Raw genomic sequence first — 23,347 nt, 5'->3', positions numbered from 1 at the left:
ATATCTGAGCTCATTAACTGAAGTATTTTTACCGGAAGTTGCGTGTAGCATGCATGACCTACAGTCAAGTAGCAGTTCCCGATTGAGATAAACAGGGTGCATTTTCAATAAGAATACGACGTTGTGATAAGATCATATGTTCTACAAAGGAAAGGAATGATATTTACAAGCCATTCAAGTGCATTTGAGTCCAAAGTTACGCATAATAAAGACAGTAGGTCCGGTATATGATTCAATTTAGTACCAGTGCTGACCGCTAGAGGCCGTCTGTGTGAAATCGACATTTATGAATATCTTGAGCTCCTTAACTAAAGTAATACCAATAGCTGGCGGCTTACGCCTTAGCTAAAAATATTGATTAACGAATTCTCCGGCGCGCGAAAACCTCCGTGGACACTCATTCCTCCGTGGACACTCAATCCACCCTCTTGAAAATAGTATTTATTGACGTATTTCGGTACTTTCTACTGTTATGATCAACCAGATATTTTGCACACACCTAGGTAAGTGAACAATAGTTAAGAATCAGAAAAAAATGAAAAAAATCTAATAACGAACTCGCGGGCGCGCAAAAACCTCCGAGGACACTCATTCTTCCCAAATATGCATTTTTATCGACATATTTCGGTACTTTGTACTGTTACGATCGAACTTAAATTTTGCACACACTTAGATATATGAACAATAATTAGGAATCAGAAGAAATAAGTGAAATAAATCTTATAACGAACTCGCGGGCGCGCAAAATCCTCCGAGGACACTCATTACTCGGAGGACACTCATTAGGGTGACCCGAGGATCTAAAGGCTGTGGGGTTAATGATTGGGGTCAGCGTGCAAGGAGTCAGGGGGCCCTTTCGCTTTTGACCTTTCAACCAATGGGAATCCCCCCTTTCTTTCTGAAGCAGGGGGCCCACAAGGGGAACCCAACTGTGGGGTCCCCGAAGGAATATTATTAAATGAAAACATTTTGTTGTCCAAAAGATCGTATATAAATATACTTTTATTTTTTGCTAGAAAACTATTTTCTTATTATTAATAAATAATCAATGCATTTTATATTTTTATTTTAATATGTACTAGCTAGGTATATATGACTTATTGATAAATGTACAACTTAATGATTGTATGAACTTAATATTTCGGTTTGGCATCGTCTGTATGCCAAAATGGGTGTATCAGTTGTGTGTTTGTGTTTCGACAAATATCTGCATAAACTTCTTGTTGTATCGGCTACGTTATTGTGAATATAACCTTATGGTTATATTGACTGTGTATTTGTGTTTAGTCAATGTCTGTATTAAAAAATATAATGTTATCCTGATAATAATATGGACCCAATGTAAACTGTATTTTATGGGAGCCAAAACAGTATCTTTGACTTTGTATTGTCGTGTTGTTTATAATCGATTAAGTTTCCAGCAGTTTACTATAGTTGCACATCGACTTTTTTAATTGGTGTTTTCGTTTAATTGTATCAATTTAATTATAAATGGTATACGAAAAAAGTGAAGAAGGGAATATAAAAGGAATATATCATGCGATCACTGGTGCTTTATTTGCCATACAAAATAGGTATAAAAAGTCTGAACCGTAGTGTTTCAGATTATTGGTCACAGTTATTAAGTATATAAGGATACGTTGGTTTTCTACATGTTAAAATGCACGAGTTGTTTAATTCTTCAAACTGATCTCAATGTGTGGAAGTTTTTGAATTTGTGATTGTTCTTAAATATAGATATTCTATATATATCTATTATCTATATTTATCACATAATGTACTGTGTTATCCAGTGTCATATTTTTTGCGCATTTAGCCATGTAATATTACCTATCCGCCCTGTGATTGGTTGTAAGTTTCAATTGTTTCAACTGTGACGTCATAACTGGGACAAGTACATGACGTCACAGACTTACGCACTGAAGTCAAAATGGCGGCTTTTTACATTTCAAAGTTGCATGAAAATTGTCGTTTTGCACGAATAAATGCCACAAATCTTGGTTATGTGATAAAAAGGATCCTACACTCGTTTTCATTTTATACAAAATTTATAAAACTCGTCACGAAGTTTTCATTTTAGCTCGCCAGAGGTTCGCTAAATTGAAAAATTCTTAGACTCGTTTCATAAATCTAATATGAAATGGAAACTCAAGTAAGATCCTATATATTATTTCTTATCCATATCAATAAATATTCGACTATGGGTATTTTCGCGATATTTTCACACTGCGAAAATATCCACTTTTACATAATCTTGTAAATTCAGTGGCCTCACAGTCCTGTGGCACAAAGACTGTTGGGAATGCGGCGCCCGGCGGTTTCCAAGACAACCTTGACACTACTGCCACTGGTACGTAATGATATAAACAGTAACGTATATTAATGTTCCACTCTTCTGGAAAAGACACTTTTAACTATGTAAATAGCCACCCTAATAGAGTTTATAAACACTTAAATCAATTTCAATATCACATGTTTGGTGCAATAAAATTGTGTTTGTGTGTAGGGAAGGGGGGATATTAATACATAATTAATTTGATAGTCTGAGAGAGGCTGCAATAAATATACATATAGTACATATGCTCGTAATATATCATAAGAAATGGTTTCTATATTATCAGCAGATAAACGTTTAAGTTTAAGCAAAACATTGTTTTTTTTTTATTCAAGGTTTATGAAAAAATTCCTCGAAAACAAATTGTTGTGAGTTTTTCATAGAGGTAACTACATTGGTACAATGGAATATGACAGATTAAGCAATACATTAAGTTGTACTTTAAAAGTATCATAATTGTTCTAATTAAGGATGATACGAAGGAACGATATCGTGTTTGATTCATATTTATGTCCATGGCTGCCTCTTTGTAATGTTTCGTGAATATATATGATATACAGTCTACTACACTGTTAAATAAGGAAAGGACATGTTTGGTTGGGACACAAAATGTGGTAAATATAGTTTTCAAGTATGCTAACGACGCGAATAAATTAAAGTACCGCCTGAGTGTTGGCATATTGTGTCATGTTTGCTTAACCACGTCCCCTAGCGGCAGTCATAAGCGTTACCAAAATGGATAAGGCACATCGAACGCTCTTTGATAAGTTCATCGAAAGTGGTCAGTAATTGTTTAATATCAAACCATACGAAAAGCCAGGAAAAAAAATATTTGATTCACGATCATCTCTACCACCGCATTTGATAAATATTTTCAAATTTTTCGTTTCGGATTCAAACATAATGAATGACATGAATGATAAGCCAACAGACAAAATAATGTTTTATAAAGTATATCACGACGACTTGCTCCTCGTTTCTTATTCTAAAACACATTAAGGAATGTTTTTAGGATGGCCCAGATATATAAGTATTGAAATGCCTACCATGTAAAGGTTATATGCTTACAATTGATGCACAGATAATGTAAAGTTTCGACATCAATTTTGAAATTTTCATTTAAATTTATTCAACTTTGTCCTTTCAAACTAAAATAAATCTAAAATTGTGAAGATGCGATGGAAAATACAAAATGTTATTGCCTACATTGATTTTTTCCCCCCAAATGTCTTAAAAGTTATATTTTCTTTATAACGTTACGAAGAAAAAGCACTTTCTCTGGAAATCTTTGCTGTGAATGATATAAGTATTGATTCCAAGTTGTCTTTCTGGAATGCCAGAGAGTTAAAAAACTGATATAATCTGAGAAAACAAATGCAATCATTACAATGCTTAATTCCATTGTAAATTAAGGCAATGATTTTAAGGTTGAAGGGGGCCGCGGTGGCCAAGTGGTCAAGGCGTCTGATATTCTGATATCACTAGCACTCCATCACTGGGACGCGGGTCTTAGGCCTACGTGGGCCAGTCGCCATGTACTGACCGTAGGTCGGTAGTTTTTCTTCAGGAACTCCGGCTTTCCTCCACCCACCACCAATCAATAATCAATTTCATGACGTGTCAGGTTCAGTCGAGGTCATTAACGTTATTAACTATCGCCAGTTTCATATGTAAATGAGAAATTTGCAGACGGTATATTGCGAATTATTTTGATTTACCAATCAACTGTCGTCTTACATCGAAAACAAATAAGAATAGCGATGAACTGTTATGAATGATAAATGTGTTATGGCGAACATAGATGAATGCAAACAAGCTGTACAGAATATGTATTTCTATTAACATCTCAGATATATGATTCACCATTTTGAATCCCTCGTTACATAATTAATCATACTGCAACCACAACATTTAAGGAATTTTCAAGTTAGGATGCTATTGACTTTCAGATACTGGTTTACTTTCATTAAATCAAAATAAATGTAAACAACTAGCCTGGCGATTGACTTTGTAATTAATATACATGTACTATGATCACATGTTTAGTAAACGAGAGTGTGTATAATTGCAGGAATCGGGTATCTAGCTAGCAGCTATACGTTTGACTGTTGTGGAGTTATTGACAAATGGCAAGTTGTTATCGGTGCTTTGGGCACAATCAAGTTCCAAATATGGCGGCCAAATGGAGCGAATTACGAGCTTGTGGGCGAGAATACCTACACTTTTAGCACAGGTAAGTGATGCCGATATATTAGTTTGTGACCTTTTTCAAATGCATTCCTTTTTTTGCCACGGAAAATGTAAATCTTTCGTAAGCTACTCGAGAAAGCTTATACATGCCTTTAATATGAAAATGTCAACGCATTAAATCAGATCCCTGTATCACTCTATTCATCTCAATCATATAAAATAAGACCGATTCATATTTTTACTTAGCTTATTTTTTTAACTCTCGGATTGTGCTTTATAAGTCAGTGGTTTGAGGTTTTTATCCGATGTACTGTTGGCTATCACAGATCAAGTCAATACGTTGTAGTCTAATTGTTACTCATTCATATCGAGTCAATATATCTTAACTCACCACTGAATGAGTCAATATATTATCACTTATTACTGAATGAGTCAATATATCATAAATCACTACTGAATGAGTCAATATATTTTTACTCATTACTGAATGAGTCAATATATTATTACTTATTACTGAATGAGTCAAAATATTATCACTTATAACTGAATGAATCAATGTATTATTACTCGTTACTGAATGAGTCAATAAACTTTTACTCATTACTGAATGATTCAATATATTATTACTCATTACTGAATGAGTCAATATACCATTACTCATTACTGTATGAGTCAATATATTATCACCTATTACTGAATGAATCAATGTATTATTACTCATTACTGAATGACTCCATATATTTTTACTCCTTACTGAAAGAGTCAATATATTTTTACTCATAACTAAATGAGTCAATATATTATTACTTATTACTGAATGAGTCAATATATCATAACTCAATACTGAATGAGTCAATGCTTTATAACTCATTATTGAATGAGTCAATATATTTTACTCATTACTGAATGAGTCAATGTATTATTACTCATTACTGAATGAGTCAATAAATTATTACTCATTACGAAATGAGTCAATATATTTTACTCATTACTGAATGAGTCAATATATTATAACTCATTACTGAATGAGTCAATATACGAAAAATCATTACTAAATGAGTCAATATTATTATAAATCATTGCTGAATGAATCTGAATATATTTTCCCCTTTGCTAATGAGTCAATGTATTATACCTTATATTTGAATGAGTCAATATAATATTATTCGTTACTGAATTATCAATTTATTGTTACTCATTGCTGATTGAGTAAATATATTATCACTCATTACTGACTGAGTCAATATTTATTTACTCATTACTGAATGATTCAATATTGTATTACACATTATTGGGTAAAAGTTTAATACAGGTATTGTTTTTTTTATTTAATATGCAGTGATGNAAGGGCGAAATTAACCCTTGGAGAAAATTGATTTCATAGAGGAATAGCAAAAGTTTGACTGAGCGAAAATGTTCCGGTAAACGGTAGGACAGATGATGCAGTGATGAAGCTAGCATTCATATGTGCATTAACACAGTACAAAAGAGAATAAAGACGAACAATGGATTGAATGACAAGTAACAAAGAAGAGGGATGTATGTGTTAATGGTGTGCTATATTGTATTTGACTTTACTTAAAATGACATGCTCCAAAAATATTAAACCGGAATAAATCAATCTCGTTCAACCAGACTCTTGTTGTCTGCGCATGCTACACCGAACAGATATTACAAGTGATAAAGCGTCTGGTTGAACGAGACGAGAATAAATCTTACTCCAAATCACTTATGAGTTTGTTTGCTTTCTATTGTTGCTGAAGAAGTGAATCTTGCATTCATCTGTACATAAACACATGCCAATGAGGAATAAAGATGAATACACGGATTTAATGACATGTGACAAATAGGGTACAGTGCATTGATGGAAGGATTTATGGTTTAATAATGTGCTATATTGTGTTGTGTTTCCTTAATTCCCTAGACATGATAAAATGGTTATACCGGAGTATATCAGACTCAAAACAAATTATGAGCAGTTTTCTTGCCACCCATTGCTTACCTCGAACCTTATATAGCACCAAATTAAGCACAATGCTGTAGAAACTATTCATCATACTTTTAATGCTTGTTTTTTAGCATATGCCTTATTCCTGAACGGTGAACCAAACCTAAAATACGATACTCAAAATCAATATACACTGACCATCACGTGCACGGACAACCTTGGCATGTCCTCTACCAGGGACATTGTGGTCAGCATCACAGAAAATGCTTCACCATCAATGGACAATCTCCCAAGTGAGTATTTATGTTGATGCCTGCTATACGTGACTGCTTAGATGTCTTTTCGTGTCTTTTGGAAAAAAGACGATGTACCGATGAAAACAATTGCCCTTTCTCTACGAACATGTCAGGGCCACAGACCATAAAGAAACAATACTTATCAGCTTATACTAATCACTCTAAAATGTCCGGATGGAAGCGCATCGGGGCCGTGACTGTGGGAGGAAACCGGAGCACCTGTAGAAAACACGTCGGCAGGAAGGTGATACATTATACAATTATGGACTTTTGTGCTGGTGAATATGATGTGATATGAACCTGATAGAGTGATATTAACTGAGGCGAAGCCGAGGTTAATATCACTCTTTCAGGTTCATATCACATCATATTTACCAGCACAAAAGCCCATAACTGTTTTATTATATGCTTCAACAATAAAATAAAACGAAACAAAACTAAAGGTTCTGATTTTTGTACGCGAGCATCTGTGTAAAATTTAGCCAGGTTTGAATACAACAGTTCAGCATTGTAGCTTTCGAAGGCATCGTCTAGATTCTTTTCCTTAAGATAAGCATGGAGGACATGCACTGCGTGTTCAATGGCCTTTTTTACGTTAACAGCATCTTTATCCTCGAATAGTTTTGGTAATTTTCCTAACGGAGGAGAAACGTTCGCCAGCAGCTTTTTAATGTCGTCTGACAGATCGCGTTCCAGTCTAACTGCGCATGCGCTACGACAGGTTCCGGGGAATTTCCATACAGGCTTTATTTAGAAATCGATATTCACCGGATAACAAGTCTACATGATTTTTTGAGGACTGGTCACGTGTATAGGATCCGACCAATGTGATTGCGAGAAATGTTCATGCATATAATAAAACCTGTTAATGTCCGATCGAGGAATCGAACCTATGTCGTGTTGCAAAAAGGGGCGTGCACTATCCAATGCGCCACCCGACAAACCAATATAATTATAATTTATCAGTGAATAGTCATGTGCTTTATTCATATAAAGCAATATGCTATTTGGAAAATACAGATAAAAACATGGATCATGCTTGATTGGCAATGATTGGCAATTCGAAGAGATAAGGAATTATCATAAAGTTCCTTTTTTCACTATTCAATGATATAAAATTGATTGTTGGTAAATATTGCCTATCAATATTCTATAAAATTTAGAAATATTATAATGAAATATTATTCACAAAGGTTACGGTTAATTATTAGGTTAGAATGTTTTTATTAAATGATGTTCATTGATGACCGCCTACAGGGTCATGTCATATTAAATCACTGAACTCATTTAATAAATTCACCATGATATGGATATTGTATATTTCATTTATCACATATCGTTGATATTTTGAAATTTAAACACAATTACGTGTTATCAGCTGACTCTATATATAGGTCAAACCCAAGCACTCCGATCATAGTGTTGTTGCTCCGCGTATTGCAAAGTCGTTCCAGATTTTTTTCAATTATGAAAGTTTTAAATGCAATGCAAATAATAATGACAAAATACACATTTGATATGGATTTAAAATAACAGTAAATATTCCGTCTTTGCGTATTGCAGAATTATCTGCTCTTGAGAGCAGGTATTGATTGTTACGTCATTTGTTTGTGAGAGTAACGTCATCAATTTTTGAGAAAACGACGTAATCTTCTCACACAAACCAATGACGTAACAATCAATCCCTGCTCACAAGAGAAGATAACTCTGCAATACGCAAAGACGGAATACCATATGGTACAGTAAATAAAAGTAGTACCTGTAGTGGCGTAGGAATATGTTCTCATGGTTTTGACCAATTACAGCAACTGAAGATTTGTATTACCTGTGTGTAATACCATATTTATGACATGGCCGTATGGCATAGTTCAATTGGTCAGTAATGTGACAAATACCATTACTTCCTTGCTGTAGATACAGTAGACGTGGACACTCTGACCACCACGACAGGAACACAGATATTCTCAATCAACGGAGTGGACACTGATTCCACAATTCTATTTTACAACATGACGTGTTTCCCTGCCAACTGTCCGTTCCAAGTCAACAGTAAGTAAGACACAGAAATTATAACAAAAAGGTAAGATTTTAAAGTGTAGCACAAAGTCTCACGAGAGTTGAGATGTTTATGTCTGCCCAAGGAGTTATTAATTAATTTTAATGGCAGATTTAACGCACTGCGCCATCAACGACGACGCATATATAAAAATGTGACAAATTTGATGACCAGATCCTGATTGTGCTACATGTATTGATGACGCGGTAGTGACGTTTTTAGAATTACAGTGTGTATCAGGTGTACTACCCTAGATAGATAAATACATATTTCTCATCAAAAAAAGCAATGAACCTGCAAATTTCGGGAGAAAACGATAAGATTCTACTATCTCATAACTAAGGGTTATCACGTTATTTCAAAACGTTTGCCCGAAACTGTGAATTTCAATATCAACACATTAACATAACACTTATTTTTGTTTGTGCGCCAGCGGCGGGACAGATTTTGGCAACAGAAAACTTGAACACACACAAGATTGCTGCCTATGACCTCAACGTGTGGATTAATGATAAATGGTCGCTAGTAGGACCCGAGACTTTAAGTGTCACGCTCACAAGTAGGTAACACTAGTATAGAATTTACTTTTTGGCTATTCCCCAAATGGTAGGCTTTCTCAGGTTAAAGTTATAACCTAAAACAGACAACGCAAAAAATTATGACGTCGTCAACCGCAATGTTTAGCACGGTATTTGTAATTCTAACTTCTGATTGGTTGAATTTTGTTTGGTGATGAAATTACTGTGCAATGTTGTGTTTTATGCAAAATCATTTTGTTTCTATTCAGAAATCAATTTATATTCAAGAATTAAAAAAGGTTGTCTGACTGTTTAAATCAAATTGTAAGAGGTAATTATAATTTTTGTTTGTATATACCGAAAAAACATGTGTAGACTTTGCATACATCCGAAAAAGCAGTTTATGCACAAAAGTGCACAAAGCTTTTTGGTATAAACCGTATAACCCCCTCAATAATCCTTGTTATTTCTAAATAAGTGTCATTATGCAGGTCCATAGAGTAAAACATCCAAAATGCATTTTATTGTTAGTACCAAGCGTTGCAATTTGTTCAATGCTTCTTTTAGCTGTAGAACCCGGGACCTTCGATTGGCTAAAATTGTAGGCAGAAGTTCTACCTAATGAGTTAAAACGAAATTCACCATAGCTTTATTTTCAGGCAAGTAGTATTAAAACAGGTGAAAAGCTACTCCTCCAGAAATAAACTCGTCCAGAGATTTATTTTCCCTTTTTTCCCTCAGACATAAACGACATTCCTGTTATCAGTAATATACCAGCTGGACTGTCACTGACGATTCCGGAAAACTCCGCCGTCACCAAGATTATCCTCGACACGGCTGTCACAGATGGAAACCCTGGAGATACACATACGTTCACAGCTGTATTCACACCCGGAGATGGCTCCAACTACTTCAGAATCATAAGTGGGAGTATGTTTACTTTTTCTTCTCAAACCTGTGGATTTTACTTTTCCTCCTTTAAATATCTCCTAAGCTTGAAAACTTTTTCAACTCCTGGAATGGCTAGCGTATGTTCGCAACGTTTTAGATCCATCCATCCATCCATCCATCCATCCAATCATCCATCCATCCATCCATCCATCCATCCACTCATCCATCAATCCATCCATCCATCCATACATCCATCCATCCATCCGTCCACTCATCCATCCATCTATTCATCCATCCATCCACCCATCCATCCATCCACCCACCCATCCATCCAATCATCCATCCATCCATCAATCCATCCATCCATCCAGCCATCCATCCATCCAACCATCCATCCAACCACTCATCCATCCATCTACCCATCCATCCATCCACCCACTCATCCATCCATCTAGTCATCCATCCATCCATCGATCCATCCATCCATCCAATCATCCATCCATCCTTCCATCCATCCATCCATCCCCTCATCCATCCATCCACGCATCCATCCATCCATCCAGCCATCCATCCATCCAACCATCCATCCAACCATCCATCCATCCATCTACACATCCATCCATCCATCTATCTACTCATCCATCCATCTAGTCATCCATCCATCCATCTACTCACCCATCCATCCATCCCTCCATCCATCCACCCCTCCAACCATCTACTCATCCATCCATCTAGTCATCCATCCATCCATCTACCCATCCATCCATCCACCCATCCATCCATCTACTCATCCACCCATCCAGCCATCTACTCATCCATCCATCTATTCATCCATCCATCCATCCACCCACTCATCCATCCATCCGTCCATCCATCCATCCATCCGCTCATCCATCCATCTACCCACCCATCCATCCATCCCTCCATCCACACATCCATCCATCCATCTATCTACTCATCCATCCACTTATCCATCCATCCACTCACCCATCCACTCATCCATCAATCCATCCATCCATCCATACATCCACTCATCCATCCAACTACTCATCCATCCATCTACCCACCCATCCATCCATCCCTCCATCCATCCACCCCTCCAACCATCTACTCATCCATCCATCCATCCATCTACTCATCCATCCATCCACTCATGCATCCATCCACTCATCCATCCATCCACTCATCCATCCATCCATCCATCCATCCATCCATCCATCCACTCATCCATCCATCTACTCATCCATCCATCCATCCATCTACTCATCCATCCACTCATCCATACATCCATACATCCACTCATCCATCCACTCATCCATCCATCCATCCACTCATCCATCCATCCATGTACTAGCATATAAGTAATTGTTAAACGTTATCTTATTATTTTACATGTACATGTAAAACAAAATATGTAAATAGCTTGAAAATATCTTACATCATGTGAACATGTTTTTAATTTATTCATGAAACTATGGACAGCTGGTGTCATCAGACCATCGCAGGTGATCGACTACGAGGAGTTGCTGGCTAAAGGAACTACATCATTTAATGTCGCCGTGACAGCGAACGATGGGCGAGAAGATTCGGTCACCAAATACTTCACTTTAGCTGTCACGGACGTTAACGAACCACAGACGGGTTTTTCACAGACTACATATCAAATTACAGGAGTAGAGGTAAACTATAGTTCCGTAAGCGGTAAAAGTTTTGTTGCTGTCAGTCATTCAGTTCTCACTCAACCAGGCCCCGTACTTAAATTCAAGCTTATGTCCAATTTTTTGCTTCGGTAAAATTAATGACAACTCACATTTTGTCAGTGACTAGCAAAAATATATGGAGATATTTAAAGCCGAGTACCTTCTTAAATGTCTAAAACTGATTTTTTGACTGTGTCACATGGTTTATGCGAGTTTCTAAAAAAATTGGTTGGAGAACAGAATTCGTGCTTGTCCACGAGTACGGTTTTATTAATACGGGCCCATAGTATATCAATACGGGAATCAGTCACATAATGAATTATTTTGATAAAATGTCGTTGAAGACTACCACGACTTTCCCGGACCTCAATCCCACATTGGCCAATTCTGTGATAGACGTTGACGACACACGTGACACACAGACGCTTACCATGGACTGTGGGACCACAACGGTGTTGTTTGCTATGGACCCCACCACGGGCCGCGTCACCAAGACCGATGAATACGATCTCGACGCTACACAACAGACGACAGACACCGTGGCGTGCGTTGGTGAGTACTGTTGCAGTGATTTTAATCATCTTCTTACATGAATTCATTAAATCCTGAGAAAGATATAGTCTTTCTTACGAATATCCATCACAAAACTCTATGCTGCAGATCTATTCATTTTTGGCATATTTTAACTATAACCAAACTTTATAGGTGCAATTACCTGTGTGAATTCTTACGTTCATTCCGTAGGGGTGTTATTTGAAAATCCAAATAAATAATTGTCGTGTCAGACTATATTTTGACAGTTTTTTTTTCTTTACTGCGTTGGGGAGATGTAAGTTAACATATAACGAAAATATCTAAGAACATATATACTAACGGTAGGTATCAAAAACTGATGCGGTTGACCCTCTCTGTTCAAGGGGCGAACCCTTGGCGGGAAAAAAAGAACCTTTGAACGCAGACTGTGAGAAAGGGGGGTAATATAAAGGATATGCAATGTACAAAGCGTCAAAGTTGCCTTTACTCGCCTCGATAAGACTGTGAATTTCCCTTTAGTTTAGCGGTCCGACTAAAAAGTCTGGAATCGTGAATTGGAGCCCCAGTGAACGCACATATCATTTTTAACTATTTCCTTACTATTATAAACTCATACTCTGAATACACCATGCTTTTTTTTGTTTTTCAGTGACAGCAACTGACGCAGCGGGACACACTGTCACAACAAACCTAAACATCATCATCAATGAGGAGAACGATAACCCGCCCGTGCTGAATCAGGACACGTACACTCACTTCCTGCCAATCAACACTGGAGCGGGGTCACAGTTCGGGCCCTTCTCTTCCACCGATGCCGACGTCCTGACCGACCACACCGATACCACGTACACATTGACCGGGGGATCAGGGCTGTTTGGATTTACGGATTGCTGCAGGTACATAATCATAGATATTACATCATTGTACCTTCATCCTCAATGGTTGACTCATAATCACGTGGAGGTCGGTAATTTGTGATATTAACTCGGTGTTACTATTGTTAGAAACACCCGATGAATATTCTCTTTACGACGTCACTTCAATTGTAACGTCATAATGCTGTCTGTCATACACAGTGTGTTTCTCTGGGCGGAAATGATGAAAGCATGTGATTTAATATTTCATAAAGCAGGATTTTTATTGATGTGTTATATGGACCTGAAAAGTGATATTAACCTCGACGTCGTATCAATTAATATCTAAGTCTCAGGTTCATATAACCACATGTTAACCTCGACAAAGTCTATAATTGATAATATATTCATATTAAAAACACTGATGGGGAAATGGGTTTGGGCTAAAATAAACTTCAATAAGTTGAAAGCTTTGTACTGTTTGTGTTTTATTCATGGTCTTCAACTGTTCGGAGATACTGAGTAACTCTGGCTGTTGCTGTTTTAAAAGACAGTACATTTTTTAATCATATATTTGTGCACATTGCTCGGGGTCCGTGTCTAGTTTTCTGGTAAGCCATATCAGAAAGTTTTAATAACATACAAGTTTATTGAATATACCTTTTGTAAACACATTCCTTCCTGTGTAAATTTCATACTTCATGGCTTGCATTTTCATGAAACCGACTTACGTTTAATTATGCTTTTTGTGTTCAAGCACCGTTCTTCTAATGCATCTTAATCACGTGACATGGTAAAAAAGTCAAATGTAACCATTCGAAAGGATATCCGGCGTGAAGTCTTGTCGAAATACTTTCAAATCATTAACACAATGTAATTTCCTTAAAAAAATCTCTGACACGAGAAATAAGCGTTGAGCACAGAATCTGAATTTTGAATTTGAGCATTATAACGGTATCAAGAACGTGGGCCCTGATTATGCTTGGGAAATCTAACATATGTTGTATGACGTAACGGAACATGTCCCATGGATTCCAGTTTTATATCTTGTCTGTTACATCATGAGAACAAAAATATTGTACTTCCTAAGAATCTCCGTCCCACTGCACTGTTGTTTTCTCGATGTAAAGTTATCTTCCCATAATTTTCGTTTAGATATAAGTGTTGTACTCATAGGCCATGCCTCTTTCGTTGACTAGGTCGCTCTAGATCGATTCCCGATCTGGCCATGCTGAGTTTTTACACTCAGGACACTGTAATGTTGTTTATAGTTTTTTCCTGCCTATTCTTTCCAATAAATGTCCCGTTAGGTATGGTTTTCTTTTCAGAAATGATTGACCAAAACTATAGTCATACCTGAAAAAAACCCCAGTTTCCAACAAAAAGCTACCGATTTTGGTAGCTACACGGGGATCCTTAAGTCATGCAACCGCTCACGTAAACTACCGTTACAGCGACGTAATATTATTTAGTTTAAAAATAATGTAGTATATTGTTTATGTTACTTCAGTGTCTACAACAATGTCAACTTTAGCACGACGGCCCACAATGTAGGTGATTCATTTTCCATGACCTTGACCGCAACTAACAAGAACGGCCTTAAAGATACCGCCACCGTCAACGTCATTCTTACCGACCCTGTAACCACCACAGCCGCCACCGTCGTCACAACAACCACAACGGCGGCCACAGCCTCGTCGTTAGCGTTTCCCACATTTGGTGACAGTGGGAGTATTTCTAATTTCCTAGACGATCCAGAAAATCTCGGTTGGTTCATACCGACCATGATCCTGCTGGCTATCATGACTGCATTGCTTGCGTATATGATATACAGATGTATACGGAACCCTGGTGCCTTTGCCAGACTCGGAAACTTGTGGTTAGTAGTGTTCATGCATAAATGGCAGAAAGTTAAACCGCGGAAAAAAAGTTTTAGAAAACACGCCAATGAGGTAAACCACTTTCTAGTCCTTCTGTGGGAGAGCATTGCTTTATGCATAATATTAATTTGAATTGTTTTGCTTTTTCAAGGAGTACAAGGAAAATTACTTTTCCTGATTAAATTGATACGTTATCATTATATAAATGGTTGAATTTGGACCTTGAAATTTAATTTCTTTTGTAGTAAGGGACGGTCTTTGAACTGTAACTGGCAAACCCGTAGCAAGATGGCTACCAAGGTAAAAATACCAAAGAAGGTAAAGGCCACAAACAACAAAGTAAACAAGGGTAAGAAATCTTATTTTCCATAAACATAATGATTCAACATTTTTTGCATTTATTCCCTTCCCATTATAATTCAATATTTGTTTGCATTTATACCATTCACATTTTAATTCAATAATTGTTTGCATTTATTCCATTCACATAATGATTCAATATTTGTTTGCATTTATTCCATTCACATTTTAATTCAACATTTGTTTTGCATTTATTCCATTCACATAATGATCCATTCTTATTTGCATTTATTCCATTCCCATTATAATTCAACATTTTGTTTTGCATTTATTCCATTTACATTTTAATTCAACATGTGGTTTGCATTTATTCCATTCACATTTTAATTCAATATTTTTTTGCATTTATTCCATCCACATTATAATTCAATATTTGTTTTTGCATTTATTCCATTCACATTATAATTCATTATTTGTTTTTGCATTTATCCCATTTACATTTTAATTCAATATTAGTTTTGCATTTATTCCATTTGCATTTTAATTTAACATTTGTTTTGCACATATTCCAATCACATTATAATTCAATATTTTGCTTTGCATTATTCTCGTCACATTATAATTCAATATCTTTTTGCATTTATTCCATTCACTTTTTAATTCAACCTTTGTTTTTGCATTTGTTCTTTGTAAACTGATAAAATAATTCAAACGATGCTCATTCACCAACTAGAACGTTTTATCACAATATTGATATTTACCTGATATTTAATACACAGGAAGAAGAAATCATGTATATATTATATTAACATGAGTTTAGAGGTTATCTGAAGATTGAAGATTAAATATAAATATATATCATGTCAAAACACCAATATTAACAATAATAACAACAAGACAATACATAAAAGCATTCACAACAACATTTTTTTTTTTAAATTGTAAGATAAATTGTCATGGTGCAACTGAACAAGGAAACCATATATGTATATTGTAGTACATTAATAATGGAAATAACAAATTTCATTAAAATAAAACTGATATAAAATAAAATATTACAGGAAAAGGAAAAAGTAGATGTCTTTGAAAAGTGGAGACATAAAAGACCGGGTTTCGGGTCTAGAAACAACTATATAATGCACTTATTTTATCCTTCAGTTCGCCAGTTAGGAGACAACGACGGAAAGTATGAATGGAACACTTGGTCTCATATTGACTTCGGAAACAAAGCGTAAGCATTGCCACATTTATGTTTTTTTTAAAAATAGGTGCTTGGACATCAAGGGTTTAGTTTCATGAACAGTGGTACTTAAAAGAATATATGATTACATATCTTTTAATTGGACAGGCTTCGTTTTTCTCATTTTTTTTACTGTCGTTCAGTGAAGAATAAGTCATTGTCCATCGGGGATTTTGTAACATCTCGGGACATTGACATTCTTGCATTGACAGAAACCTGGTTAGGTTCAGATATCGATGACCAGGTCCTAGCTGAGCTAATCCCAACAGGCTATGAATTCCACCACAATGCTAGACTCGGCAAACGTGGTGGTGGGGTGGCTGTTCTGTTTAAGAAAGGCATAAGTGTGAGACATCTCTCTTCCAGCCATGATGATGTATACACACACTTTGAGCACACGACTTGTTCTGTCATTGCTGGTGATAAACAATTTAGATTGTGTATCATTTACAGGCCTCCACCATCTAAACAGAATGTTTTCCGAAATGCAGTGTTTTTTGATGAATGGTCTATCTTTTTAGACCACCAAGTTGTTGTACCACAAGAGATTATTATCACAGGTGATCTAAATTTCCACTTAGACGATCTATCTAATGTTGATGCTCGCCAGTTCTCTGGTCTACTAGATTCCAGGGGTCTGATTCAGCATGTGACAGAAGCTACACACACCCATGGCCACACACTGGATGTGGTCATAACGAGGGAAGATAACTCAGTCATTCATGGAGCTATTTCAGTCATTGATCCATGTCTAAGTGATGTAAAGGGGAACCAATCTGGTGATCATCTTGCTGTCCACACAACACTGAATTGTAGTAAGCCAGCTCGTGCAAGGAAAGAAGTGAGCTTCCGGAAATTCCGCGAAATTTCAATACCAGATTTCAACAATGACATTCAGTCTTGTTCCGCCCTTCTACCTACTGAAGGCAAGGTTAATGATCTTGTTGAAGCATACACATTTGGTATAGAAGCCCTTATAGAGAAACAAGCACTTCTGCAAACTTAGGTGATAACTATGAGACCAAATGCCCCGTGGTAGAATGAAAATCTCCGCGTGGAAAAACAGAAACGTAGACAAGCAGAGAGGCAGTGGCGACGGACCAAATTAACCGTTCACCAACTGATCNCCTTCCTGTGTAAATTTCATACTTCATGGCTTGCATTTTCATGAAATCGACTTACGTTTAATTATGCTTTTTGTGTTCAAGCACCGTTCTTCTAATGCATCTTAATCACGTGACATGGTAAAAAAGTCATATTAACCATTCGAAATCATTAACACAATGTAATTTCCTTAAAAAAATCTCTGACACGAGAAATAAGCGCTGAGCACAGAATCTGAATTTGAGCTTTTAAAACGGTGTCAAGAACGTGGGCCCTGATTATGCTTGGGAAATCTAACATATGTTGTATGACGTAACGGATCGGTTCCCATGTATTCCAGTTTTATATCTTGTCTGTTACATCATGAGAACAAAAATATTGTACTTCCTAAGAATCCCCGTCCCACTGCACTGTTGTTTTCTCGATGTAAAGTAATCTTCCCATACTTTTCGTTTAGATACAAGTGTTGTACTCATAGGCCATGCCTCTTTCGTTGACTAGTTCGCTCTAGATCGATTCCCGATCTGGCCATGCTGAGTTTTTACACTCAGGACACTGTAATGTTGTTTATAGTTTTTTCCTGCCTATTCTTTCCAATAAATGTACCGTTAGGTATGGTTTCTTTTCAGAAATGATTGACCAAAACTATAGTGATAGCTGAAAAAAAACCCAATTTCCAACAAAAAGCTACCGATTTTAGTTTAAAAATAATGTAGTATATTGTTTATGTTACTTCAGTGTCTACAACAATGTCAACTTTAGCACGACGGCCCACAATGTAAGTGATTCATTTTCCATGACCTTGACCGCAACTAACAAGAATGGCCTTAAAGATACCGCCACCGTCAACGTCATTCTTACCGACCCTGTAACCTTCACAGCCGCCACCGTCGTCACAACAACCACAACGTTTCCCACATTTGGTGACAGTGGGAGTATTTCTAATTTCCTAGACGATCCAGAAAATCTTGGTTGGTTCATACCAACCATGATCGTGCTGGCTATCATGACTGCATTGCTTGCGTATATGATATACAGATGTATACGGAACCCTGGTGCCTTTGCCAGACTCGGAAACTTGTGGTTAGTATTGTTCATGCATAAATGGCAGAAAGTTAAACCGCGGAAAAAAAGTTTTAGAAAACACGCCAATGAGGTAAACCACTTTCTAGTCTTTCTGTGGGAGAGCATTTCTTTATGCATAATATTAATTTGAATTGTTTTGCTTTATCAAGGAGTACAAGGAAAATTACTTTTCCTGATTAAATTGATACGTTATCATTATATAAATAGTTGAATTTGGACCTTGAAATTTAATTTCTTTTGTAGTAAGGGACGGTCTTTGAACTGTAACTGGCAAACCCGTAGCAAGATGGCTAACAACAAAGCAAACAAGGGTAAGAAATCTTATATTCCATTCACATAATGATTCAACATTTTTTGCATTTATTCCCTTCCCATTATAATTCAATATTTGTTTGCATTTATACCATTCACATTTTAATTCAATAATTGTTTGCATTTATTCCATTCACATAATGATTCAATATTTGTTTGCATTCATACCATTCACATTTTAATTCAATAATTGTTTGCATTTATTCCATTCACATAATGATTCAATATTTGTTTGCATTCATACCATTCACATTTTAATTCAATAATTGTTTGCATTTATTCCATTCACATAATGATTCAATATTTGTTTGCATTCATACCATTCACATTTTAATTCAATAATTGTTTGCATTTATTCCATTCACATAATGATTCAATATTTGCTTGCATTCATACCATTCACATTTTAATTCAATAATTGTTTGCATTTATTCCATTCACATAATGATTCAATATTTGTTTGCATTTATTCCATCCCCATAATGATCCATTTTTATTTGCATTTATTCCATTCCCATTATAATTCACATTCTGTTTTTGCATTTATGCCATAACATTTTAATTCAACATTTGTTTTGCATTTTTTCCATTCACATTTTAATTCAATATTTTTTGTATTTATTCCAGTCACATTTTAATTCAACATTTGTTTTGCATTTATTCCAATCACATTATAATTCAACATTTTTTCATTTATTCCTTTCACATTATAATTCAATATTTGTTTGCAGTTATTCCATTCACATTTTAAATAATATTTGTTTTGCATTTATTCCATGTAAACCGATAAAATAATTCAATTGATGCTTCATTCACCAACTTAAACGTTTTATCACAAAAGTTTGATAGTCACCTGATATTTGATACACAGGAAGAAGAAGTCATGTATATATGATATTAACATGAGTTTAGAGGTTATCTAAAGATTGAAGATTAAATATAAATATATCTCATGTCAAAACACCAATATTAACAATAATAACAACAAGACAATACATAAAAGCATTAATAACAACATTTTTTTTTAAATTGTAAGATAAACTGTCATGGTGCAACTGAACAAGGAAACCATATATGTATAGTGTAGTTAAATAATAATGGAAATAACAAACTTCATTTAAATAAAACTGATATAAAATAAAATATTACAGGAAAAGGAAAAAGTAGATGTCTTGGAAAAGTTGAGTCATAAAAGACCGAATTTTCAGGTCTAGAAACAACTATATAATGCACTTAGTTTATCCTTCAGTTCGCCCGTTAGAAGACAACGACGGATAGTATGAATGGAACACTTGGTCTCATAATGACTTCGGAAACAAAGCGTAAGCATGGCCACATTTATGTTTAATTTTAATAGGTGCTTGGACATCAAGGGTTTAGTTTCATGAACAGTGGTTCTGAAAAGAATATAGGATTACATATCTTTTAATTGGACAGGCTTCGTTTTTCTCTATTTTGATTACATATATCGTTGGTTTGTATATGGAAATTAGGGAAATACCTAACAAAGTAAAAAAATAAAAATGAACACGCAACGACAATGCACAAGTACACCCAGATCTATAACTAAAAGGAAGTCAGTTCTATGGAAGGTATGCGGTTTTGAAAACCGTGTATGACACTTATTATGCTGCGAAAACTTAGAAAAGGATCTCCTGCATTACATATCTTGAGAGTAGGGCAAATAATTATTACCCTTGACATTTGTATCGATTCTTTTCCAAGCGTGAGACACCCTTGTTTCACCATAGGGTTGCGAAGGGGGGAATCCTCAAAACAACGACTGAATGATGTCACGTCAACAATGCCCTAATCCTGTAACATAAACATTGCATGATACATTATGATAGTTTAACCAGTGTGAGAAAAAACGAATAATTCACATCCTGGAGATTAGTATGAGAATCTCAACCATCGTAGACATATTCTGTAGTTGCCAAATACTCGGCAAGCCTCGTGTTTGATAACTTTAGAATATCCTACTGCAGATTTAGAAGTCGCCTTTCTCATTACCAATAGGGTGAACGATTCATTCTATTAATTTCATTTAAGGGTTTTCGCGTTGCACCCCCGAAGATAGGGAATGATAATTTTCTCTCCAAATATTTTTGTACGATTTTGTTCAGGTGTATAGACACTGTTGCATATGTTATGTTTGTACAAAACCGAATAAAATATCACTGTTATGATTTTCTGAATAAATATTTCTTTTTCAGAGTCGAACATCGGTAGAGCAAAGAAAGGATCAAAGGGACAATTGAAGACAAAAAGGGATTCAGAGACTCTCATCGGGGACAAAATAATTGACTCTAATACATTGCAAAGCATTTAGCGTGATGTTTTCAATGAATTTTACATTTTTTAACCAGTATTATATCGTTTATTTCCTTAACTGTTGTGTAAATTACGGGATCGTTTATGTTTATGAGACTGTCTTCATCAACGCTGGGAATCACCAAGCATATTTCTAGACAGGTACAAACTATAAGGGTTACCATTAATATATTATGCTAACATTGATATCATTTTTAAGGAACTAATCACTTTGCTTCGTTATTTAGGCCTTAAATAGGTTTTTTTTACTGTCAATTCTATGTCATTCCCTTTTGTATTTATACAAAGATAATGATAGGTTTTTGTATTTTGTAAGAGAGCTAGACCATATTGATACTATTCCAAATAATTTTGCAGAAATGTATTTTACAACAAATATATAGACCCGTTGAGCAGTGGATAAGTTTCTTCTTTCATGATCAAGAGGTCCAGGATTGGATCCTCTTGTTTTGTAGATAAAACAAAAACACAACTCCCTGCTGTACACAATTGGCGAGCAACTACAAGTCAGAAAAATACTGCACAACTATGAACGCTGCTTAGAAGTAGATAAAACACAGTGCTTTGGTACTTTCTAATTTTTACGTTCATTATTGTATTTATATAATTATTTCCTTCTGATTTGACATTTTGAACGAGAGAAGTAATAGATCGGAATAAATGTTTATTTTTCTAACCAAGCTCACGAATGAGAATAAAATCCTCAGATTGTTCTAACCTTTTCGTTTACACATAGCTGAGAAGTATCTGTTTTTCATAGCATAGCATTCATTAAAAGTATTCACTTAGAACATATTTGTTTTCGCTTTTCCTTTATTAAATTCGTGTTGCAGAAGTTCCTTTTTCGGGGATCTCTGCGTTAGTCTTTTCTTTCTTCATGCTTTGCCCGTTTAGCACTGATTTAAGTTTACATTACATTTGTGTTCTACTGTTGTCGTTGTTATACACATAAAGGAAAAGAGATTGATGCTGCATGAAAGTACATGTAAGTACAACTAAGGCCCAAAAGAAAGAATAATATGAGTTAATAAAACCTGTTTTCAAATTTGTTGTAAAAGAAATAAAGTTATATTGTTATATTTGCGAAGTCAGTATATATTTATGTAGTATTATCGTATATAACTTTAAACACTAATGGATGACTTATCGGCACAAAGGATTTTTTTTATTATTAAAAGGACAGTCGCAATTTAATTCGTTTTTTTATATATAATTATTTGAATACTCGAATCAATATTGGCAAGATTTTGTTTTATCTAAAGTGAAAAATTGGAACTTAATAGACAGACGTCGCTCTTAAATGGCTCTGAAAGCAAACCTCTATCCTACAACATTATTGCCATATATCCTTAAAATTAATCTAGACGGTACCTGTGGATAATAGACAATTAGGATAATGGCAACAACTGGTCAACCCGTTGTCAGTATAATGTGACTGGGTGAAATACTGTGATGGATGCCTTTGGCAAGGTATTTCAGTAAGATAGCCCTCTAAAGTCAGCATTAGATCCCCGCTATCACAAGGAGGCAAATTTTTCAACATACCCTGCCTCCAGTACACGCCTATACATTACAATGTACATGTATTGAGGTACGTTTTTATATGATCTTTGCCATTAATAGAGCGCTAAACACAATAACACAAAACAAACCAAACTACGCCATTGCAGAATTGTATTACAAGAGTATGTATTTGTTGACTACCACAGCATCATCACACAGTACTGAAATAGATAAGGTAACTCAAGATACACAAGAAATGTATTCAG

The 23,347-nt window shown here is 35.5% G+C and overlaps 2 protein-coding genes across 2 annotated transcripts in view; both read left to right on the top strand.

Annotated features, from left to right (window-relative positions):
* The window catches only part of LOC110443556, a 24,030-nt gene extending 19,159 nt beyond the window's left edge, over nt 1–4,871 (top strand). The window contains exons 2-4 of the mRNA XM_021487833.1: nt 2,267–2,350; nt 4,407–4,568; nt 4,852–4,871. Coding sequence (XP_021343508.1) covers nt 2,267–2,350; nt 4,407–4,568; nt 4,852–4,871 — 266 coding nt within the window. The remainder of the gene's footprint in view (nt 1–2,266; nt 2,351–4,406; nt 4,569–4,851) is intronic.
* Nucleotides 4,872–6,610: 1,739 nt separating this feature from the next.
* LOC110443516 (protocadherin Fat 4-like) lies at nt 6,611–22,759 on the top strand. Its single transcript, XM_021487780.1, has 11 exons — nt 6,611–6,766; nt 8,684–8,818; nt 9,259–9,384; nt 10,085–10,273; nt 11,717–11,913; nt 12,279–12,486; nt 13,118–13,364; nt 14,833–15,201; nt 15,448–15,551; nt 16,661–16,733; nt 21,461–22,759. The coding sequence occupies exons 1-11, from the start codon at nt 6,697–6,699 to the stop codon at nt 21,474–21,476; spliced, it is 1,734 nt and encodes a 577-aa protein (XP_021343455.1). The 5' UTR covers nt 6,611–6,696; the 3' UTR covers nt 21,477–22,759.
* The last annotated feature ends 588 nt before the right edge of the window (nt 22,760–23,347 follow it).

Source organism: Mizuhopecten yessoensis, unplaced genomic scaffold, assembly GCF_002113885.1.
Source record: "Mizuhopecten yessoensis strain PY_sf001 unplaced genomic scaffold, ASM211388v2 scaffold716351, whole genome shotgun sequence".
NCBI classification, from domain to species: Eukaryota; Metazoa; Mollusca; class Bivalvia; order Pectinida; family Pectinidae; genus Mizuhopecten; species Mizuhopecten yessoensis.
Note: the sequence above shows the minus strand (reverse complement) of the source record. Positions and strands in the feature narration are given on the sequence as shown.